The following is a 22,735-nucleotide window of genomic DNA, read 5'->3' on the forward strand; positions in this document are numbered from 1 at the left end:
CTTTTTTGCTCATCCATTCTCCTTTTCACCCTATCACCTAATTTCCCATTCCATAAACCCTTTTCAATGCACTCTTGCTTTCCGATCCCATCTGTCGTGTTTTCATCTCTAATCCTCTCTATTTTCTTTTTTAAATTCTACCTTAACATTATTTTTATTCTTTCCACAGAGTTGGCCAAAGTTCCCACAGATATACCTCCCGACGTTCTGGAAATTGATCTTTCCAGAAATAAAATCAAACAACTGAGTGCCAGAAATTTCATGACATTTCAGGAATTAGAAACATTAAATCTCAGCAACAATGCATTAACATACATACATTCTGGTAAGAACATTCGTAAGTAAATGCAATTGTTAAGATGCTGTTTTAGAAAAAATTGAACTATGAGACTGCAAACAATTAAATTTTCTTCGGAGTATAAAAGAGTAAAAAATATTCCAAATAGTGTCCATTTATGTAAAGCCAAGAATGCATCGTATCACCTTTGATAAATATTGAAAATTATCTGTTACCCAAACATGTAAATAACAAATATAAATTGAAAACATTTGTTCCATTCTTATAAACTTTGTCCCATTTCATGACAATTTTGAAAAGTGACATCACTTTTCAGTTTGATGAAGTTGTAGAAATTAAATTTTTAAAGAATCATATGAAATAGTTTCCAAGAAAACGTCATTGTGTTTTTTTTTTTCATTTTCAGCTGCATTTGTTGGTCTTCTCCGTCTGAAGGAGCTGGATCTATCTCAAAATTATCTATACAACTTTCAATATGGCGTCTTGGAGCATCTCTATTTTATAAAGAACATAGTTCTTACTGGAAATCCATGGAAGTGTGATTACCAAATCCACTACTTGGCCTACTGGCTGCAAGTTCACTACACTGTAGAGTTTGAAGGCCTTGAATGTAAAGAGCCGAGTGAATATGAGGGCTGGACTGTACAGAAGTATGTCAAAAAATATTATGAAGGTTGCCCCAAGGAAAAATCAGTGTCACATTTTGATCCTTATGGTTCTGATGAGTTAGAAGAGGAAGGAACTAGAAGAATACCTTGACTTGTTACAGTTTTACATATTTCACATTTTTCCTTTAAATATGACATAGAGTAAGTATATAGCCAAATTTCATACAGGCATTACATATGTCAAAATCACTTTGTCCTAACCAGTATGGTTTATATTATAACATTATAGAAAATGATCAAATTACACACATTCCAACTCGTTCAGGAATCTCTGCAAGCTTTTTGTAAGACAGCTGTATTACATTAGTACTGAGACAAATGATAACTATATCTTATCATAAGCTGCATTTTTATGAAACCTTGTAATGTATCTTATTAGTAATAATTTAGAAAGCAGAACATCTATTGCAGTTATAAATAAAGAATATGCCAGCAAAGCGCATTAGGACCTTTAATTGCTCTTTAGTTTGTGATGTCATTTGATTGTACCAAGCATTGAGAAGTTTTACTTTGTTTTTTTGTATATCCACATAAAGAAACTGTAGAAAACTTCATTAAATTGTTCTACAGTTATTGATCAAATCAGATCTCTAGATTAATTTTATGTATTTGACAATCTTTGTCCCAGTTTTTGTCTGAAATGAAACCAGTATTTAACCATAAACATTATTTTTGAAATAATAACTGGAAATCTGTAAGTTATAGAATGTTTCCATTGCTAATGGACATGACAGTGTCCATTACTATTTTAACTGAAATTATATTCAATCCAAGCTCTCCAGCATCACCAAATCAATACTAGACATTTTGCAGATACTTGTTCAGCACATTCCAATCAAACTATAAAACTGGTTACAGCCTTCAATGCACTCCATCTCAAATATACATGTACAGTGCCCTCCACAAGGTTTGGGGCAAAGATCCATTTATTTATTTACTTCTGTACTCCACAATTTGAGATATGTATAGAAAAAAAATCACATGTGGTTAAAGTGCACATTGTCAGATTTTATTAAAGGCCATTTTTATAGATTTTGGTTTCACCATGTAGAAATTACAGCTGTGTTTATATGTAGTCCCCCATTTCAGAGCACCCTAATGTTTGGGGACACATGGCTTCACAGGTGTTGTAATTGCTCAGGTTGCCTCCTTAAGAGAGCTCTCAGCACCTAACCTTTCCTCAAGTCTTTCCATCACCTTTGGAAACTTTTATTGTTGTTTATCAATACGAGGACCAAAGTTGTGCCAATGAATGTCAAAGAAGCCATTATGAGACTGAGAAACAAAAATAAAACTGTTAGAGACATCAGCCACACCTTAGCCTTACTAGAATCAACTGTTTAGAAAATCATTAAGAAGAAGGAGAGTACTGGTGAGCTTACTAATCACAATGGGACTGGCAGGCCAAGGAAGACTGATGATAAAATAATTCTCTCTATAATAAAGTAAATCCCCCCAAACACCTGTCCGTCAGATGGGAAGCACTCTTCAAGAGTCAGGTGTGGATTCGTCAATGACCATTGTCCGCAGAAGACTTCATGAACAGAAATACAGAGGCTACACTGCAAGATGCAAACCACTGTTAACTACAAAAATTGGATAGCCAGGTTACAGTTTGCCAAGAAGTACTTAAAAGAGCAACCACTATTCTGAAAAAATGTCTGCTGGACAGATGAGATGAAGATTATCTAATATCAGAGTGATGGCAAGAGCCAAGTATGGAGGAGAGAAGGAACTGCCCAAGATTCAAAGCATACCACCTCATCTGTGAAACACGGTGGTGGGATGTTATGGCCTGGGCATGTATGGCTGCTGAAGGTACTGGCTCAATTATCTTCATTGATGACACAAATGCTGATGGTAGTAGCATAATGAATTCTGAAGTGTATAGACACATCCAATCTGCTCAAGTTCAAACAAATGCCTTAAAACTCTTTGGCCAATGGTTCATTCTACAGCAAGACAATGATCCCAAACATACTGCTAAAGCAACAAAGGAGTTTTTCAAAGCTAAAAAATTGTCAATTCTTGAGTGGCCAAGTCAATCACCCGATTTGAACCCAATTGAACATGCCTTTTATATGCTGAAAAGAAAACTGAAGGGAACTAGCTCCCCAAACATGCATAAGCTAAAGATGCTGCAATACAGGCCTGGCAGAGCATCGCCGTCATCATGGCTATCCCTCGATGGTCTATGTTCTATGTTCTGTTGTTTTTATAGACTCTCAGGTGGCTTATGAGTCCAATCCTGGCTTTGAAAGTTCTTTGACATTCGGGACAGGTAATTCCAGATGGCAGATCGGGTTTAGTTGTTGCTGCCTCTCTTTCCTTTTTCTTCTCCTTTCTTCTAATTCTGCACATCTCTTGGCCTCTTTTACGTTTGCCTTCTTTAAGCTGGGAGTAGAAGGTTTGCTTTGCTAGACGCTCGTCTTCTATCAGAACAACATGACTGACCCATCTTAGTTGGTTCTTGATGACGAAGGCTTTGATGCTAAATGTTATCGCTTCATTCAGCACGTTTTTTAAATTCTTCTGTCTTCCAAACTGATGTTTAAGCTGCTTCGAAGACATCGTTGATAGAACTTTTCAAGTGTTTTCAGATGGCAACGGTATGGTGCCCAGGTTTCTGATGTGTTGTAATCACCACTGCCTTGTACACTAACATTTTGCTGTCTGTTCGGATGTCACGATTTTGTAAGACTGTCGTTCAAAATCGTCCAAAAGCTGATCCTGCACATTTAAGACGATGTTGGATCTCATCATCAGGGTCGACATTGCAGGAGAGGTGACTTCCAATGTACGGAAAATGATCCACATTTTCCAAGGTTGTTTCACCAAGTTGAATTGACGCTTCTTTCCGATTTGTCTCAGTTGGTGACGATTGGTAGATAACCTGAGTTTTCTTGGAGTTGATGGTAAGTCCAAGTTTCGTGTATGCATTGTTGCAGATCATTTTATGAGAGAGCTGCAACACAGTTGTCGTCTGCGTATTGGAACTCGATGAGAGAGCTCATAGATGTCTTAGCTTTGGACGAGAAGGGCAAGATTGAAAAGTCTGCCATCTGTTCTGTAAACAATTTCGATTCCTGGGGGTAGGTTGTCCTGGATGATTGCCGCAATGAAGATGGTGAACAGTTTGGGACAATCACAATTCCCTGTTTCACTCCTGATCTGACTTGACACGGCTCACAGTTGCTGTTGCTGTCCATGACTGTGGCAAGCATGTCATTATGGAGGAGTCTCAGGATTCAAATGGCATCCAAAGGTGGATAGGACGCCCCATAAGAGTTCCCTTGGTACTGTGTCGAAGGCCTTAGTGAGGTCAATTAATGCAATGTAGAAAGCTTGAAGTTGTTCACAACATTTTTCTTGTAGTTGAGGCATTGTGAAGATCATGTCGGCTGTTCCACGTGATGGTCTAAAACCGGCTTGTGTCTCTGGAAGGATCTTCTCGGCTAAAGGCTTGAAGCGGTTGTTCATGATGCGGGCGAGGATTTTGCCTGCTGTTGCTAATAGGGAAATTCCACGATAATTTCCGCAGTCAGATCGATCGCCTTTCATTTTGTAGATCGTATCGATAGCATAGTCTCTAAAGTACTTCTTCATTTATCCAGATCTTGATGAGGTTGATGCAGTTGGTAATGGAGCAGGTTACCTCCAATTTTGTAGACCTCGGCTGGTATTCCATCGAGCCCAGCTGCCTTGTTGTTTTGCAAGGTTTTGATGGCTTCCTTGACTTCTTCAAGTGATGTTATTTTGCTATGGGAGTCGTCAACTAAGCTGCTTTGGAATGTTGTTGGTCACATTCCTGTCAAATGAGGCGGTTTGATTTAGAAGATCTTCAAAATGCCCCCTCCATCTAGAATTGATGACAGCATTGCTCTTCCGGATGGTTGACCCATCTTTGCTTTTGAGAGGGGCTTAACCGTGAGTGGATGGACCAAAATGGCTTTGGTGGCATTGAAAAAGCCTTGTGTGTCGTTGGTGTCTGCTGGTTGTTGGATTTCCTGAGCTTTCTCCCTCCACCATTGGTTTTTCAGGTTTCGGGTGCTCTACTGGACTGCAGCGTTGCATTCGTTACTGCACTTCCTTTTGGTAGCGACTGTTGGTCATTTTTTAAGGTTATGAAAGCTTTTCTCTTTTCATCAATGAGTTGTTGGAGTTCTTTGTCATTATTGTCGAACCAATCCTGATGTTTTTTTTACTTGAACCCAATTCTTTCCTTGCAGGAAGCGATGATGGCATTCTTCAATAGATTCCAATGTTCTTTGACAGATGGTGGGATTTGTTGAGGCAGTTGTTCTTGAGGTTTTTGTTGGAACTTCTGTACATGGTTGATGTCTTGAAGGGCGTCAACATTGAATTTCTTGATGGGGTTCTGGTTTTCATGTCTCCTTTTGGGCCGAATCTTCATTCGCATGGTGGACGAGATGAGACGATGGTCTGTCCAGCACTCATCGGCACCAGTAACAGCTCTTGTTTTCAGTACATCTTGTTGGTCATGGGATCATACGATGATGTAGTCGATGAGGTGCCAGTGTTTGGAATGTGGATGTTGCTAGGAGACTTTGGGCCTGTTTTTCTGGCAAAACAAGGTGTTTGTAATCAGCAGGTTGTGTTCAGCACATTTGGTAAGGAGGAGTGTTCCATTGGCATTGACCTTGCCAACTCCTTCCTTGCCAATTGTTCTGGTCCACAGCCTGTGATCTTTCCCTACTCTGGCATTGAAGTCTCCTAAGAGAATTATCTTGTCGTCGATGGGAACAGAGGAAAGGACGTCATCAAGTTGTACGTAGAAGTTCTCCTTTAGTTTGTCTTCAGTGTCCATAGTTGGAGCATAGGCGCTGATGATGGTGTTGTATTAGTTCTTGATGAGCTGAATTCGTAGAGTCATAAGACGTTTGTTGATTCCCACTGGTTGCTCTGTCAGCTTCTGAAGTAGGATGTTTCAGATGGCAAAACCTACTCCGTGGATCCTCGGTTGTTTAGGATCAAAACCTTTCCAGAAAAAGGTGTATTGACCTTGTTATTCCATTTAGTTGCCCTTCTCCAGCTCTGCGGGTCTCACTCAGAGCAACGATGTCAAAGTTGAATTTTCGGAGTTCCCAAGCAACAAAGGCGGTTCTTCTCTCTGGTCAGTCTGAGTTTGGGTTGTCCATCAGAGTTCGTATATTCCAAGTTCCGAGTTTCATAGTTTCGCTTCTTGATGGTTTTCGATCGCATAATGGTGATCCCACTGGATGCGACTTTCCAGACAGGACAAGGCGAAGCAGACTATTTTAAGGGCACCTTTTCTAACCCCTTCCCAGTTCGGGGTGAGCAGAGTGGATCCTAAACAGGGCTGCTCAGGCATGAATACTGCTACCGAACAACTTTCTTGCTTCTGTCCAAAGTTGAGGGATTGAATCAAGTATTCACCATTTCCATGCCAGTTCTTGACGAGGAGATGCCAGCCATCACGTGGCCTGCTCCCGTCGCCCTTCCCTGATCACCGAAAGCTTTTAGAAGTTTTGTGCTACTCACAGAACGAAGACGCCTGTGCGTGTGTTTGTTTAACGTGTACTTTATTTTGTACTCCAAGAAGCACACGATCCATCACAAATCAATCATCTAATTCCAGTGGCAAGGGAACAAAGATGATTGGAGCTGATAAATCTGTTGCAGCCTTCATCCGCCTTCACAGCCGTTGAGTTCAAGATAAGTCCGCCTAGTCCGCCGTTGAGGTCTTGCAGGTTGGATCGTTCTTAGTCTGCACCCTCATCCTCGAACTTACCGCCATGGGTGGCCCTACCAGAAGCTGGTGCTTCCGACGGCATCGCTTTCGGAATCATGAGGACACGCAAGCCTCTTCACCACGACAAGGTAAACGATCCGAAGACTCCCAGCAACTGGTGATGTTCATGAATCGCAGACGTTAAGCAGTCATTGCATGCAAAGGATATGCAACAAAATACTAAACATGACTAGAAACATAGAAAATAGGTGCAGGAGTAGGCCATTCGGCCCTTCGAGCCTGCACTGCCATTAAATATGATCATGGCTGATCATCCAACTCAGTATCCCGTACCTGCCATCTCTCCATACCCCCTGATCCCCTTAGCCACAAGTGCCACATCTAACTCCCTCTTAAATATAGCCAATGAACTGGCCTCAACTACCTTCTGTGGCAGAGAATTCCAGAGATTCACCACTCTCTGTGTAAAAAATGTTTTTTCTCATCTCGGTCCTAAAAGACTTCCCCCTTATCCTTAAACTGTGACCCCTTGTTCTGGACTTCCCCAACATCGGGAACAATCTTATGCATCTAGCCTGTCCAACCTCTTAAGAATTTTGGAAGTTTCTATAAGATCCCCCCTCATTCTTCTAAATTCTAGCGAGTACAAGCCGAGTCTATCCAGCCTTTCTTCATATGAAAGTCCTGACATCCCAGGAATCAGTCTGGTGAACCTTCTCTGTACTCCCTCTATGGCAAGAATGTCTTTCCTCAGATTAGGAGATCAAAACTGTACGCAATACTCCAGGTGTGGTCTCACCAAGACCTTGTACAACTGCAGTAGAACCTCCCTGCTCCTATACTCAAATACTTTTGCTATGAATGCTAACATACCATTCACTTTCTTCACTGCCTGCTGCACCTGCATGCCTACTTTCAATGACTGGTGTACCATGACACCCAGGTCTCGTTGCATCTCTCCTTTTCCTAATCGGCCACCATTCAGATAATAGTCTACTTTCCTGTTTTTGCCACCAAAGCAGATAACCTCACATTTATCCACATTATACTGCATCTGCTATGCATTTGCTCACTCACCCAACCTATCCAAGTCGCCTTGCAGCCTCCTAGCATCCTCCTCACAGCTAAAACTGCCCCCCAGCTTCGTGTCATCCGCAAACTTGGAGATGTTACATTCAATTCCCTCGTCCAAATCATTAATATATATTGTAAATAGCTGGGGTCCCAGCACCGAGCCTTGCGGTACCCCACTAGTCACTGCCTGCCATTCTGAAAAGGACCCGTTTACTCCTACTCTTTGCTTCCTGTCTGCCCGCCAGTTCTCTATCCACATCAATATTGAACCTCCAATACCATGTGCTTTAAGTTTGCATACTAATCTCTTATGTGGGACCTTGTCGAAAGCCTTCTGAAAGTCCAGATACACCACATCCACTGGTTCTCCCTTATCCACTGTACTAGTTACATCCTCAAAAAATTCTATAAGATTCGTCAGACATGATTTGCCTTTGATAAATCCATGCTGACTTTGTCCAATGATTTCACCACTTTCCAAATGTGCTGCTATTCCATCTTTAATAACTGACTCTAGCAGTTTCCCCACTACCGATGTTAGATTAACTGGTCTGTAATTCCCCGTTTTCTCTCTCCCTCCCTTTTTAAAAAGTGGGGTTACATTAGCTACCCTCCAATCCTCAGGAACTACTCCAGAATCTAAAGAGTTTTGAAAAATTATCACTAATGCATGCACTATTTCTGGGGCTACTTCCTTAAGTACTCTGGGCCTAACTGGCCCTGGGGATTTATCGGCCTTTAATCCATTCAATTTACCTAACACCACTTCCCGGCTAACATGGATTTCACTCAGTTCCTCCATCTCATTTGACCCCCGGTCCCCTGCTATTTCCGGCAGATTATTTATGTCTTCCTTAGTGAAGACAGAACCAAAGTAGTTATTCAATTGGTCTGCCATGTCCTTGTTCCCCATGATCAATTCACCTGTTTCTGACTGCAAGGGAACTACATTTGTTTTAACTAATCTTTTTCTCTTCACATATCTATAAAAGCGTTTGCAGTCAGTTTTTATGTTCCCTGCCAGTTTTCTTTCATAATCTATTTTCCCTTTCCTAATTAAGCCCTTTGTCCTCCTCTGCTGGACTGAATTTCTCCCAGTCCTCTGTCAGGCTGCTTTTACTGGCTAATTTGTATGCTTCATCTTTTGTTTTGATACTATCCCTGATTTCCCTTGTTATCCACGGATGCACTACCATCCCTGATTTATTCTTTTGCCAAACTGGGATGAACAATTGTTGTAGTTCATCCATGTGGTCTTTAAATGCCTTCCATTGCATATCCACCATCAACCTTTTAAGAATCAATTGCCAGTCTATCTTGGCCAATGGCTAAGAGTTCGGCTGGCGACCTGAAGGTAGCCGGTTCAAATCCCGCTTGGAGTGCATACTGTCGTTGTGTCCTTGGGCAAGACACTTCACCCACCTTTGCCTGTAATGGAATGTTACGGCGGCAGGCGCGGGCACACCGCGACGCCCTGTGTCTCCCTTTCAAGGGAGATGCTAAAAATGCATTTCGTTGTCTCTGTACTGTACACTGACAATGACAATAAATTGAATCATTTCATTTCATTTCATTTCAATTCACGTCTCATACCCTCAAAGTTACCTTTCTTTAAGTTCAGAACCCTTGTTTCTGAATTAATTATGTCACTCTCCATCCTAATGAAGAACTCAACCATATTATGGTCACTCTTGCCCAAGGGGACTACTTTCACTTACATGACATTGCTGTGTCCCAAACATTATGGTGCCCTGAAATGGGGGGGCTATGTATAAACACTGCTGTAATTTCTACATGGTGAAACCAAAATGTATAAAAATGGCCTTTATTAAAATCTGACAATGTGCACTTGAACCTCATGCGTTTTATTTTCTATTACAAATCTGAAATTGTGGAGTACAGAGGCAAATAAATAAATGATGGATTTTTGGCCCAAACATTATGGATGCCACTGTACATAGTTTTTTGAATAATATTCCCTGTAAATATATATTAGGAGTAACTTCAATTCATTTTACTTGAGAAAAATAAAGCAGTTAGCAAAAACTATTGTGTACCTACCATGTAGTTCTTACTTGCTTCCTATTTTCTACTATGTGGCTTCAATGTATTAATGTTAGTATTTATTTGTTTATGGTGAATTTTTGTATTATTTTAGATTTTTTATCCCTTTGGCCATTAGGCCAATGTAGGCTTAGGCCATTTAATTTAATGTGTTATTTGGATTTTCATTTTATTTATTTTTCTAAAACTTTGATGTCAATTGTATAACGGGCATTCAGTTCTTGGCCATGTAATAATTCCACTTCTGATTTTTAGTTCTAACCACTAAATGTAATCTGAAGACTGCACTTCGCATTAATGCAGACGGAAAGCTAGTATTCCTAATTTGCATATTTTTAATGCAATTTTTTTGTCGTCATTATTTTTTCTCCAAATATCGCCAAAGCGGCTTTCTTCTCTGTTTAACATTTTGAAACATTGAAAGTTATTTTCCACTATTTTTCTATGCCAACTGTAGTAGAGACAGATGATAAAACTGGAAGGAACCCAAGTAGAGGCCAAGAATGTTCAGTCAATATGAAGGAACAGAACTTGTCCCTATTCCTCAAGAATGTTTTCATAAATATTTAGTATTGAAATGATGAGGTAATCAATGCCACAGATCTGGTCTAGTGACATTTATAGTAGATTTATGGGAGTTTATAGAATACCTTTATTGAAGAAGTCCAGTAGCCAATAATCATCCATAATTTCACTTTATAATGTCTGGTTGGCAAAAACTAACAGCAATACATTAATAGCTAGATTAAATCAACTGATTCATGAGCGACATGGTGGTGCAACAGTAGAGTTGCTACCTTTCAGCGCTTGCAGCGCCAGAAATCCGGGTTCGATCCCGACTATGGGTGCCATCTGTATGGAGTTTGTACATTCTCCCCATAACCACGTGGGTTTTCTCCGAGATATTCGATTTCCTCCCACACTCCAAAGACGTACAAGTCTGTAGGTTAATTGGCTTGGTATAAGTGTAAATTGTCCCTAGTGTGTGTTAATGTGCTCGGTGGTCGGTGTGGACTTGGTGGGCCGAAGGACCTGTTTCCACACTGTATCTCTAAAACTAAACATGATTTTGTCGAGTTCTGTTGAAGGGTACGCAACTTGAAACATTAACTGGTTCTCTTCCACAGATATGGCCACAAAACTGCTGAGTATTTCTAGCATTTCCTGTTTTAAATTTAGATTTACAGAATCTGCAGGTTTTCATTTGAATTTCAGGATTTATTTAAGAATTTCAGGATTTATTAAAGATTTATTTAAATCACGTGACAAATGGCACACAAAGGTATCATTCAAGGATATGATTCATTCAAATAGAAGCCAGAAGCGATTGAAGTGGCATTTGGATATTCAAGCAAGCTCAGGAATCCAAACTTTAAAAAAAACACCCAATTAATGACGTTGGGGTGGCGGGGACTTAGTCCAGTCAAAACTAATCGGACACGAGTTGCGTGCACTAGACGTGTTTATTTTCTCCAATACAGCTTCCTACTCCTGTTAGGTCAGGAGCATTGCCCGGCCTTAAATACCAACTCAGGTACCGACCCCGTGACTAGGGCCTCCCACACCAAGCCGCCGTCCTCCAGAGTCGATGGTTCGTTGTGCCGGGTTGCCACCAGGTGCCGCCACAAGATCCCCCCAGAACCAGAGGCACCGAACCGGATGGGGCGCCGAACGATGTGGCCCGAACTCATAGATACAATACCACACCCCGGGGGCTTGCTCGGTTCGGAAGAATCTCCGGGAGCTCGGAATGGCGGACACTTGCGACGGGGCGGTTGAGCCACATGGACTGGCTTGCTCAGGTCCAAGTAGGCCATTTACAAACGAGCCACAGACACAGTTTCACGCCGACCTCCCATGTCCAAATCAAATGTCGTAGGCCCATGTTGCAGCACGCGAAAGGGACCTTCATATGGGCGCTGCAAGGGCGACCTGTGGGAATCATAGTGAAGAAAAACGTACGGGCAGCCCATCAGCGGCAGTGGCACATAGGAAGGGGCCACTACATGACGCGACGTTGGGATGGGAGACAGGGAGCTGACCCTCTCCTACCAGTGGATCAGCACCGATGACGGGGGTTCCTGGGATCCATCAGCAGCAGGGATAAACTCCCCGGGGACGGTGAGCGGAGCACCATATACCAACTCCGCGGAGGACGATGACAGATCTTCCTTGGGGGCGGTTCCGAATTCCCATCAGGACCCATGGCAACTCATCAGGACCCATCCCTCCCACACACCCTCCTCCCCCCCATCCCTCCCACACGCCCTCCTCCCCCTCATATCCCCCTGCCAGCACACCCCAGTGGATCAGCACCGATGACGGGGGTTCCTGGGATCCATCCCCTACATACACCCCTCCCCTCCCCCTTCCACATCCCCCTCCCTCCTCCCCATCCCACACCCCTTCTCCCCCCTTCCCCCTCATATCACGCCTCCCACCCACACTCACCCCCCTCCCGTCCCACCTTACACCTCCCTCCCCCCCCACGCTCCCCCCCCCAACTACGCCCCCCCCCTCCCCCCCCCCCCCCCCACACACACACACACCCTTCCCCCTGCTCCCCTCCCATCACACACACTCCCCCGCCACACACCCCCATCTTCCCACCTTCCAGAGGGCAGTGGAGGCCAAATCGGTGGATGGATTTAAGAGAGAGTTAGATAGAGCTCTAGGGGCTAGTGGTATCGAGGGATATGGGGAGAAGGCAGGCATGGGTTATTGAGGACGATCAGCCATGATCACAATGAATGTCAGTGCTGGCTCGAAGGGCCGAATGGCCTCCTCCTGCACCTATTTTCTATGTTTCTATGTTTCCCTCCCCTCCCACACATGAAGAGGAGGGGGAGGGAGTGCTGGGGGATGAGGGGAAATGAGCTGCGCCTGCGCAGTTAGGGGCTATGGGTGAGAGGTGGAATATTGCGTTGGGAAATGGGTTGCATTGGGGGAACCAGAATGGGTTGCATTGGGGGACCAGGCCTCCCATGTGACCCAATGGGTCCCACTTAGTCTAGTAGTTTAGCAAAGCCTGAGCAGGGCTTTGTGAGCATGCTCTCACAATGCACAGTACCACCCTCCAACAATATTGGTCCACTGCAAGACCACAAATATTGAGCCAGGTAATGAGGACCACTCTCAGCTTTAATAGAGATTACTTCTCAACCAAGTAGCCTTCAATTATGAGATTCGCCAGTGTTTTCCGTGAGCTTGCACAGCTTTGGTTGCCTGAAGAAAATTTCAAGTGTTTGAAAATCAAAGTCAAACTCCTTGATCACTTTAACAAGAGATTCGAAACAAAGTCAGTTCCACTATGCAGACATGCATATCATTTGTTTGTCTGATACTAGACTCCCAAAACTGTAGTTCAACCTCAATCACAGCGAGCTTTTGCAAATGGCAGAGAAAACATAAATGAAAAACAGAGAAACAGAAAGGAATCTTGAAACATTGATACATAAACATATCCTGTTTAGTAATAATGTTTGCTGTGATTTTTTTAGATGACATTTTGAAGCAAACTTGAAGGATATATAAAATAAATTGCAATGAAGACAATTCATGGAGACAAAATAGCATGGAGGAAGTATGAAATGCATGATGGATGAAGCATACCAGTTGTAACAGCAAAAAAACCTTTACATATCAAGGTGGACACAAAATGCTAGAGTAACTCAGCGGGACAGGCAGCATCTTCACAAAATGCTGGAGTAACTCAGCAGGACAGGCAGCATCGACACAAAATGCTGGAGTTACTCCAGCATTTTGTGTCTACCTTCGATTTAAACCAGCATCTGCAGTTCTTTCCTTCACATATCAAGGATACATTAGCTGGAGAATTAATGGCACTATAGTGTACATCAAACATTAGTAAATTAAATAATTTTGCAAACCAGTTTAATATTTATTCCATTTATGCAACATGCATAGCAACGCCCAAACCCACGACTGCCATATTATTTCTAAAGCATCAATTATTAAGATAACATGTGAGATATAATTTGGCTAACCATACTCAGATATAGTGGCACATTTGTTGTTACTGAACTGATGAATATGGACTAATAATCGGGAAACATTAATTGGCTTCTCACCATGGCAAATGAAAATTAAAAATTGAAAGACGCTGCAACAATGCAAGGCTTTCTTGAAACAAAATATACTACCATGCATAAAGAAAAATATATATGCAAAGATGAAAAGTGCTAAATATACTCACTAATTCCTTTGAAGGTGGCCCGACCGATGTTGTTGCATCCCCGGAGACTCAAATGAACGACACTAGAACGGTAACTCCGCAAAATATTTGCTGCATCATCATCTTTAATCAGATGTTTTACTGGATAAAAGTCAATCTGGAATGTAAGGTTTGAAAATTAAGGTACAATATCATGTTTTATAGCTATCCAAATAATCAACATTTTACACTAAAAACTGACCCCTTTAGCCACAAGGGCCACATCTAACTCCCTCTTAAATATAGCCAATGAACTGGCCTCAACTACCTTCTGTGGCAGAGAATTCCAGAAATTCACCACTCTCTTCATGAAAAATGTTTTCCTCATCTCGGTCCTAAAAGATTTCCCCCTTATCCTTAAACTGTGACCCCTTGTTCTGGAGCCCCTTGAGGGAAATTGCTCAAAAATATAGAACATTGAACAGTGCAGCACAGGAACAGACACTTCAGACCATGATATGCTGACCATTATGCTAAGCTAACCAATCCCACATGCCTGCACATGGTCTGCATTCTTCAATTCCCTGCTTGTTTTAAATTTACTTTTAAAAGTTGCTCTCAAATCTGCTCTTCCACCAGTAAGCCTAACATCTTTGTTGGGAAAGTTACTGACAAGGATTCTGAGGGGTAAGAATTACATGGATTTGGATAGACAGGGGTTGATTAGGAATAGTCAGCATGGTTTTATAACTAAGAGAACATGTCTCACAAATTTGATTGAATTTTTTGAAGAAGTAAGCAAAGAGATTGATGAGGGCAGTGCTAGTAGTCTACATGGACTTTGGCATGGCCTTTAATGAGGTTGCGCATGGAAGGCTGCTCCGGAAAGTTAGATGGCACAGGATCCAGGGACAGCTAGCTAAATGGATACAGAAATGGCTTCATGGTAGGAAGCAGAGGATGGCGTCGGAAGGTTGTTTTTTTGGACTGGAGGTCAGATCGGTGCTGGTGCCTATTGCTATTTGTCAATTTTATCAGCAATTTGGAAAATAATGTACAAGGCAAGTAAGTTTAAAAATGACACTAAAATAAATGGTATCGTAGTTAGCGAAGTTGGTTGTCAAGAATTAAAGCAGAATCTTGATGAACTGGGCAAGTGGGTCAATGAAAAGCTAGTACTCTCTAATTTAAGAAACATCCCGGTGAACCTGTTACACACTCTCCAAAACCTCACATTCTGAAGTGGCGACCAGACTTCAGACAATATTCCAAATGTGGTCTGATTAAAGTATTATACTTCTTGACTGTTATTTTTAGTGCCCTGACAAACGAGGGCATGCATGACGTATATATAAACCTTCTTTGCCACCCTACACACTTGTGTTGCCACTTTCAGGGAGGTTTGGTCTTGAAGTCCTAGATGCCTCTGCACATCAATGCATCTAACGATACTGCTATTTATTGTATGCTTTTCATTTTCAGATGCACCACTTCATACTTGACCAGGTTAAACACTATGCCATTTCTCTGCCTAAATTTCGAAGTTATGTATGTCATGCTATATCCTTTTATTACATTCCTCACTATGCACAAACTCCATCAATTTTATGTTATCTGCAGACTTACTAGTCAGACAAATTAACATTTTCATCTCTATTATTTATATATATTACAAGCAATAGTCCCAACATTGATCCTTGTAGAACACCACTGACCACAGACTTCTGTTCAAAGAAACACATCTCCATCGCTATCTTCTAACTTCTTTGACCAGGCCAATTTCATATACATTTTACCAATTAACCATGGTCAGGTCCGGTCCTCGGCTCGTCCTGGGCCTCCTCTATTTCTCCCCCCATCTCTCTCCCCCCCCCCCCCCCTCTCTCTCCCCCCCCTCTCTCTCCCCCCTCTCTCTCCCCCCTCTCTCTCCCCCCTCTCTTCCCCCTCTCTCCCCCCCTCCTCCCCCTCTCCCCACCTCCCCACCTCTACCCCACTCTCTCGCTATTGTATACTTAGAGTTGTGCAATATTGCAGTGGTGGAACGGTTTGCGTTGGGGGAACGGGTGAGTGGTGGAATCTTGCGTTGGGTCTGCACTTGGTCTAGTAATATATAATAAATGCAAACATTAGGTGAGTGAAACAGCCTGCTTTTGAAAATAATCTCGTTACATAAATTTGTTGATGACCTTTACATTAAGCAATGAGCATCTAATTCATTTTTGAAATATTCCTCCATTCCCTGCATATACATGGAGACTTTTGGATAGGAACATGGATATGCAAGGAATTGAGGAATATGGATTATGTTCAGGCAGATAAGATTCTTGGTTCTCCCACAGAAGGAAATATCCTCTCTACATCGACCCTGAAAATTTTATTTAGGATTTTCTCTCTTTAGGGTTGTGGATACTGTAGTGGTGTCTCAGAAGCTTTTGGATAGGCACATGGAAGTGCAGGGGATAGCAGGCAGATGAGATCAGTTTAATTTGGCATCATTTTCAGCACAAACATTATGGGTCGAAGGGCCCATTTCTGTCCTGTACCATCCTATGTTCTAACTTTATATGAAAAATCCATCAGTCTCAAGGCAGTAACCTCTTTTTTTTTATTTTTTTATTTTTAGAAGTTAATACAGCACAAAACAGTACAGTGGAACCTAATTTTAGGTGCCAACTATGTAATACCGTAATCCATTCTATGTACAACCTCTAGTTTGTTATGTTATGAGAAGGAAGTAAGCAAGACAAGAAAAAGAAAACAATAGAAAGAGGAAAAAGTGGAAAAATAGATGGTAGAGAGTAGAAAAACGTGAAGTGTGTATATAAAAAATAAAAAAGGAAGAGAGAAAGTGGAAAGTAGAAATAGAAGAGAAGGCCCCTTAAAAGAGAATTTTTCAAATCTGTATTCGGAGATGTAGCTCTATCCGCGTCATGAACTGAAATCAACAATCTTTACGGTACCGCTGCATCACATGATTCCAAAAAGTCGATGAAAGGAGACCAACTCCTTCAGAATTGGTCATATTTATCTATTAGTCAGAGTCTCATTTCTTCAAGGCGTGCTATGTCCATCATATTCCTAATCCACATTTTAACAGTTGGTGTGGTTGTATTTTTCCAAAATTTAAGTATCAATTTCTTTCCAATTATTAACCCATGATTAAAAAAAACATTTTGATCTTTATTTAAATTGGTATCTTCTCCTATTATTCCAAATATAATCCATTCCGTTTTGGGTTCTATTCTTGACTTGAAAAGCTTTGTAAATATATCAAATATATCACTCCAAAATTTATTCAACTTTGTACATCCTACAAATGAATGTGTATATTAGCGTTTTGAAACAAACATTTATCGCATCTGGGAGAGACGTTTGGATAAAATTTATTCAACCTCGTTTTTGAATAATATAGTCTATGTAATAATTTGAATTGAATTAAATTATGTCTTGCATTAATAGAACAGTTATGTGTATTCATCAAATACTTTTCCCATCTATCCTTCGAGATCTTTATCATTAGCTCATGTTCCCAATCTTCCCTTAATGCTTCTGTTGAGGGTGATTCTCTAATATATTATTATAAAAGTATGATATTAATTTTTGCGAATCAGCCTTAATATTCATTGCTTCTTCTAAAGGATCTAAAAATATAGTTTGAAATCTATGTGTATATTTCTACATAAATATTCACATACCTGTATATATTTAAAATATTGATTATCCTTCAATTTAAATTTTAATTGTAATTGTTGAAATGATAACAGTTTGCCCACTTCATACATATCCCCTACTTTCCTAATCCCCAGTCTATCCCATTGTTGATATGCGTTGTCGATGAGAGAAGGTTTGAATGCGGGGTTGTTCAATAGTGGGGTTAGTACTGATAAATTATTTAATTTCAAGGGTACTTTTATTTGTTTCCAAATTCTTATTATATTGTGAATAATTGGGTTCTTCTTATATATTATACTATTCGATAAGCCACATAAACTACTTGTGAGGCAACTGAAGCAACGAGAAAAGGAAAAAACTATCACTAAAATTAAATCGGATAAGGGTGAGTTGCTAACATTGCCTAAGGATATTAATAAGAGGTTTGCCCAATTTTATCATAATTTATATACATCTAAAATAAAGACAGATGTAAGTAAAATTACAAATTTTTTAGATAATTGCAAGCTCCCAAAATTGGATAGTTTAGAACAAGAGCAATTAGGAGCACGGATTACTAGTGAAGAAATAAAACAAATAATAAACTCACTGAAAAATGGGAAGACCCCAGGACCAGACGGTTTTAGTAATGAATTTTATAAAAGATTTCACGAGTCAATTGTACCAAGATTATTCAATTTATACATGCAAGCTTATACTGAAAATAAACTACCAGAAACCCTAGCAGAAGCAACAATAACGCTTATACCAAAAAAAGGATAAAGATTTAGATGAACCGGGTTCTTATAGAGCTATTTCACTTCTAAATACGGATCAGAAAATTTTAGCAAAGATTCTAGCTAGAAGGCTAAATAATTATATTAACAATTTAATAATTACGGATCAAACGGGATTTATACCCAAAAGACAATCATTTAATAATTTGAGAAGGCTTTTTAATATAATGTACTCTCATAATGAGGACAATGAAGATATCTCAGTTATCACGCTGGATGCAGAGAAGGCATTTGATCAAGTAGAATGGCAGTATTTATACAAGGTACTCCAAAAATTTAATACGGGAGAGAATTTTATTAGAGGGATTAAACTACTTTACGATAGACCTACGGCAAGAATATTAATTAACAATACGCTATCTCCAAAATTTTACTTATCAAGGGGTAATAGGCAAGGGTGTGCCTTATCACCATTGCTATTTGCCCTTATGATAGAACCGCTGGCCGAAAGGATTAGAAATCACCCGAATATTCACGGATATAACAGCAAGGACTCAAAGAATAAAATTTCATTATATGCTGATGATATCCTTTTATATATTACTAATACACAAACGAGTATACCCACCTTATTAACACTAATTGAGGAATTCGGCTCTTTTTCAGGATATAGAATAAATTGGAATAAAAGCGAAATTATGTCTTTAAAACCACAGGATTCGAGACACTTACTAAAATTCCCCTTCAAAATTGCAACAGAAAAATTCAAGTATCTGGGTATTCAAATTACGAGAAGACACAAATCATTATATAGTGCCAATTTTATACCACTATTAAATAAACTGAATGATACGATTAAATTTTGGAAAACGCTTCCGCTCTCATTGATAGGTAGAATTAACGCTATAAAAATGACTTTCGTACCACAATTAATATATTTGTTTCAAGCGATCCCAATATATATTCCAAAATATTTTTTCAAAAAACTAGATTCCACTATCACTAATTTCATATGGGATTACAGAACACACAGAATTCAACGAAAGCATTTGTGCAAATCTAAAGAAGTTGGGGGCTTATCATTACCTAACTTTATGTATTACTACTGGGCAGTGCATATTAAGAACATAATGTACTGGCTGGATAGCTCCACTCAGCAGTTGGAGTGGATAAGAATGGAGAAAGAGGAGTGCTATCCGCACGATATAGGAACGATCCTGCTCTCACCGATAAAATTGAATAGTATAATATATCAAGGCAGTAACCTCTAACTGCCTAAACATCTAAAGTACATGAACATTCTGACATATGTGACAGAATACTTTATAAATATAAGTTTATTCTTATTTCAGTAATCATATCAGTTTTTGGACACTAAACAAACCTTGCTCCAGAGGAAACTTGACTGTGTAATCACCTTCCAGGACTGACAAACTTGTGCACATCTTATGAGCTCCCTAACACCAAGATAACCAAAAATCTGAGGTAAAAATAATATTTAGAAAGTTGTTATTTACACATAACTTCAGCACAATTTTCTGTTCATTGCATTTGACATTTTATCATATTTTCCATAAATTAATTCAATATTGCTAAACTTCAGATATGGCTTGTCAGCAAATTGTAGATGGAGTCGATAGTGGGAAGGCTGGATTACATGATGTTCTGGGCTGCATCCATAACTCTCTGCAATTTCTTGCAGTCTTTGGCAGAGTTGGTTGTTATGTATCCTGATAAGATGCTTTCTACAGTGCATTTGTAGAAACTGGTAAGAGTCATTGGGGACATACCAAATGTCCTTAGTTTTCTGAGGACGTTGACGTGTTAATGTGTTTTTTTGGCTGCAGCATCAATATGGTTGGATCAGGACAAAATGTTACTTTACCCATTTCTGATATAAGATAGTAGATATAGAGAAACTGCTCTAATTTTAGATGAACCAACCAAAAGCATTTATTTCAATGCCTCTCCTTCCCATTTTCTTCAATTCGAAATGGCACTGCTCCCTTAATCCCCATATGCAGAGATAGCTTATTTGTTAATGCATAAGTCTCATGGTCATCAGACTTTCCCCTGTATCACATTATCAGCTATCAAAGAAAAAGCATAATTGGCCTTAAGCTTAAAACATATATCTAGCGATGTTACAAAACCTACCTTCAGCGGCGCTGCAGTTCTGCCACTGGCCGTGTGTGCGACTTTGGCACCTTTGAGGGGGGAGGGGGGCGGGATTAAAATGCAGGTTTGTATCGCTTGTAGGAGAGGGATTTCCTCGGGCTGCTAGTCGATGAAGAAAAATCGATCGGACTTCCGTTCCCGTTTTTTTTAATTAAAAAATCGCTGGACAATTTAATAGTAGGATTAAAGTAAAAAGCTACTTCGGACGCCCTCAAAGCCTACAATGTGACGGATCGTAATATCAGGACAAAACAAAAGGTAAGTCGTCTATTTCACATATAATCTTCCTTCTTGGGGTGGCTTTAATCTAATTTTACGGCGCGAAAATGTTATTTGGCTCCATACGAACCTGCAGTGTCTTTGCCTGCCGATATGGGGTTAAAATTCACGGCAACGGCAACGTTCCAATCGATCGTATTCCAGAAACACCCACTCGCAAGAAGATTTAAATCTTCTTTTTTTTGGACAATCATGTCTTAAGAGCATCTAAATGGTCTATATTTTGAGTGATTGGCTATCTATAGTCAATATTTTTATACTAAATATCCACAACAGTTTTAGCCATATGTATTGTGCAAAAAATAATAATTTTGATTATATTGAGAGTAGATGTTTCTAGCTTAATTTATGGGAATTAAACATTAATTTCCTTCCATCTGGCATAAAAGTTCATGACAGTGAGATTTAAAAATCATGTTATATTGTGAATTCTTGTGTGAATGGGATTAGTTTGTTATTTGGATACTTAGGCTATTAAAATGTTTTATCATTTTCTTAAGAAATGGATAGATGTTCAGATCTAGTAATTGAATTTAGATGAATTTAATTGATTAGATGAATGATTGATTTGATAAAAAAATTATTAGATTGATTTGATGAAACTGATGAATATGAATTTTTTGTTGGGTATTTACTATTTGTTTTAGCGTTTAACTTTATCATTTCTACCTTTTTTTTAAAACTGCAAATAATAACTTGTTTCTGTTTCTGTTCAGTGCTTTTTTTCCTTTACATTTTAAACAGATGTCTCCGAGGAAGAAATGCAAAATTGGCAATCCAAATGCCGAGGAAAAGAGACTGATTTAGACTACTCCAAATGTGATGATCTACAGGACATTCTTAATGGGAAAGTAGTGGGCAGAAAGGCATGTCATGCGTGGTTTGAAGAGCAAAAACTTGTAATTTACAATGCCAAAATTGAAAACTTGAGGAAAAACAAGGTGTACAGAGTTGCTTATTGGTTATAATCTGAGGAGTATGATGATGCTACTGATTATGATATGCCAATGTACCAGCTAGCAACTAATTTTCTCCATAAAGACTTGGTCTATTGCTAGAAATTGTAATTTATTTACCTATTTGTTACGAACTTACAGCATATAATACAATAATATTAAAGTTCTGAACTTGAGAATATCACATTTTTGAATTTTCAAGGCAGTCTGGGTGTTTATTACTATTTCCGTCACAACGGTCAATTTTGTAATTAGCTACAATTAGGTAACTAACTGATTATATGCTTTAATTTCAGGTCATCCAAGTAAGATGTTTTATATTTGTTTCAGATTGCTTCAATCTACAGTAACTGAATATTTCATTCAGTTCTCTTAATTATTAAGAAAGTTATGGGCTTTTGACTGTCCTCGATCACAGCTTTTGTGTTAAGTCAATGGAAAAGCAATAGGGAACAAGATGCTAATTTCCGAGTATGAAAATGGCCATAACATTTTTAATACTGAAGATATGAAAGTGAATTAGGTGTCAAATTAAACTTCTTTTTATGCTTTATCTGATGGGATAAATTGCAGACTTGATTTTTAAAATCTTAAAATTTTGTAACATTGCTAATATATGCTTTTACTTTCACTCTGAATTAATCATGTAGTTCATAAATTACAATTACTTTGATTCTACCGCAATTAGAAGTATATATTTTTTGCAATTGAGGCAATTGGAAGGATATTTTATTCCCCAGCAATATAAGCAAGAAGGCACAAAAAAAATGCATCTACTGTAGATCCATCAGAATTTTACAAGGTAGATAGAATGATAGTTTCCACTTAAAATTCCTAATGATATCAAAAGTAATGTTTGAATTTCCAAAATATGTCATATTTCCTAACCATTTTTTTCAGAACATAATGGATTTAAATTAAA

At 39.5% G+C, this 22,735-nt stretch overlaps 2 protein-coding genes across 2 annotated transcripts in view; one reads left to right on the forward strand and one right to left on the reverse strand.

Annotated features, from left to right (window-relative positions):
• The window catches only part of lrrc17 (leucine rich repeat containing 17), a 30,676-nt gene extending 29,128 nt beyond the window's left edge, over positions 1-1,548 (forward strand). Inside the window, exons 3-4 of the mRNA XM_055653164.1 lie at positions 170-325; positions 705-1,548. Coding sequence (XP_055509139.1) covers positions 170-325; positions 705-1,057 — 509 coding nt within the window. The 3' untranslated portion in view covers positions 1,058-1,548. The remainder of the gene's footprint in view (positions 1-169; positions 326-704) is intronic.
• Positions 1-22,735, reverse strand: part of fbxl13 (F-box and leucine-rich repeat protein 13) — a 126,103-nt gene that overhangs the window by 74,721 nt on the left and 28,647 nt on the right. Inside the window, exons 10-11 of the mRNA XM_055653146.1 lie at positions 19,785-19,880; positions 14,055-14,190 (exon numbers count right to left, since the gene is read on the reverse strand). Of these exons, the coding sequence (XP_055509121.1) occupies positions 14,055-14,190; positions 19,785-19,880 (232 nt within the window). The remainder of the gene's footprint in view (positions 1-14,054; positions 14,191-19,784; positions 19,881-22,735) is intronic.

The sequence above is a fragment of the Leucoraja erinacea genome, chromosome 22 (assembly GCF_028641065.1).
Source record: "Leucoraja erinacea ecotype New England chromosome 22, Leri_hhj_1, whole genome shotgun sequence".
In the NCBI taxonomy this organism is placed as follows: Eukaryota; Metazoa; Chordata; class Chondrichthyes; order Rajiformes; family Rajidae; genus Leucoraja; species Leucoraja erinaceus.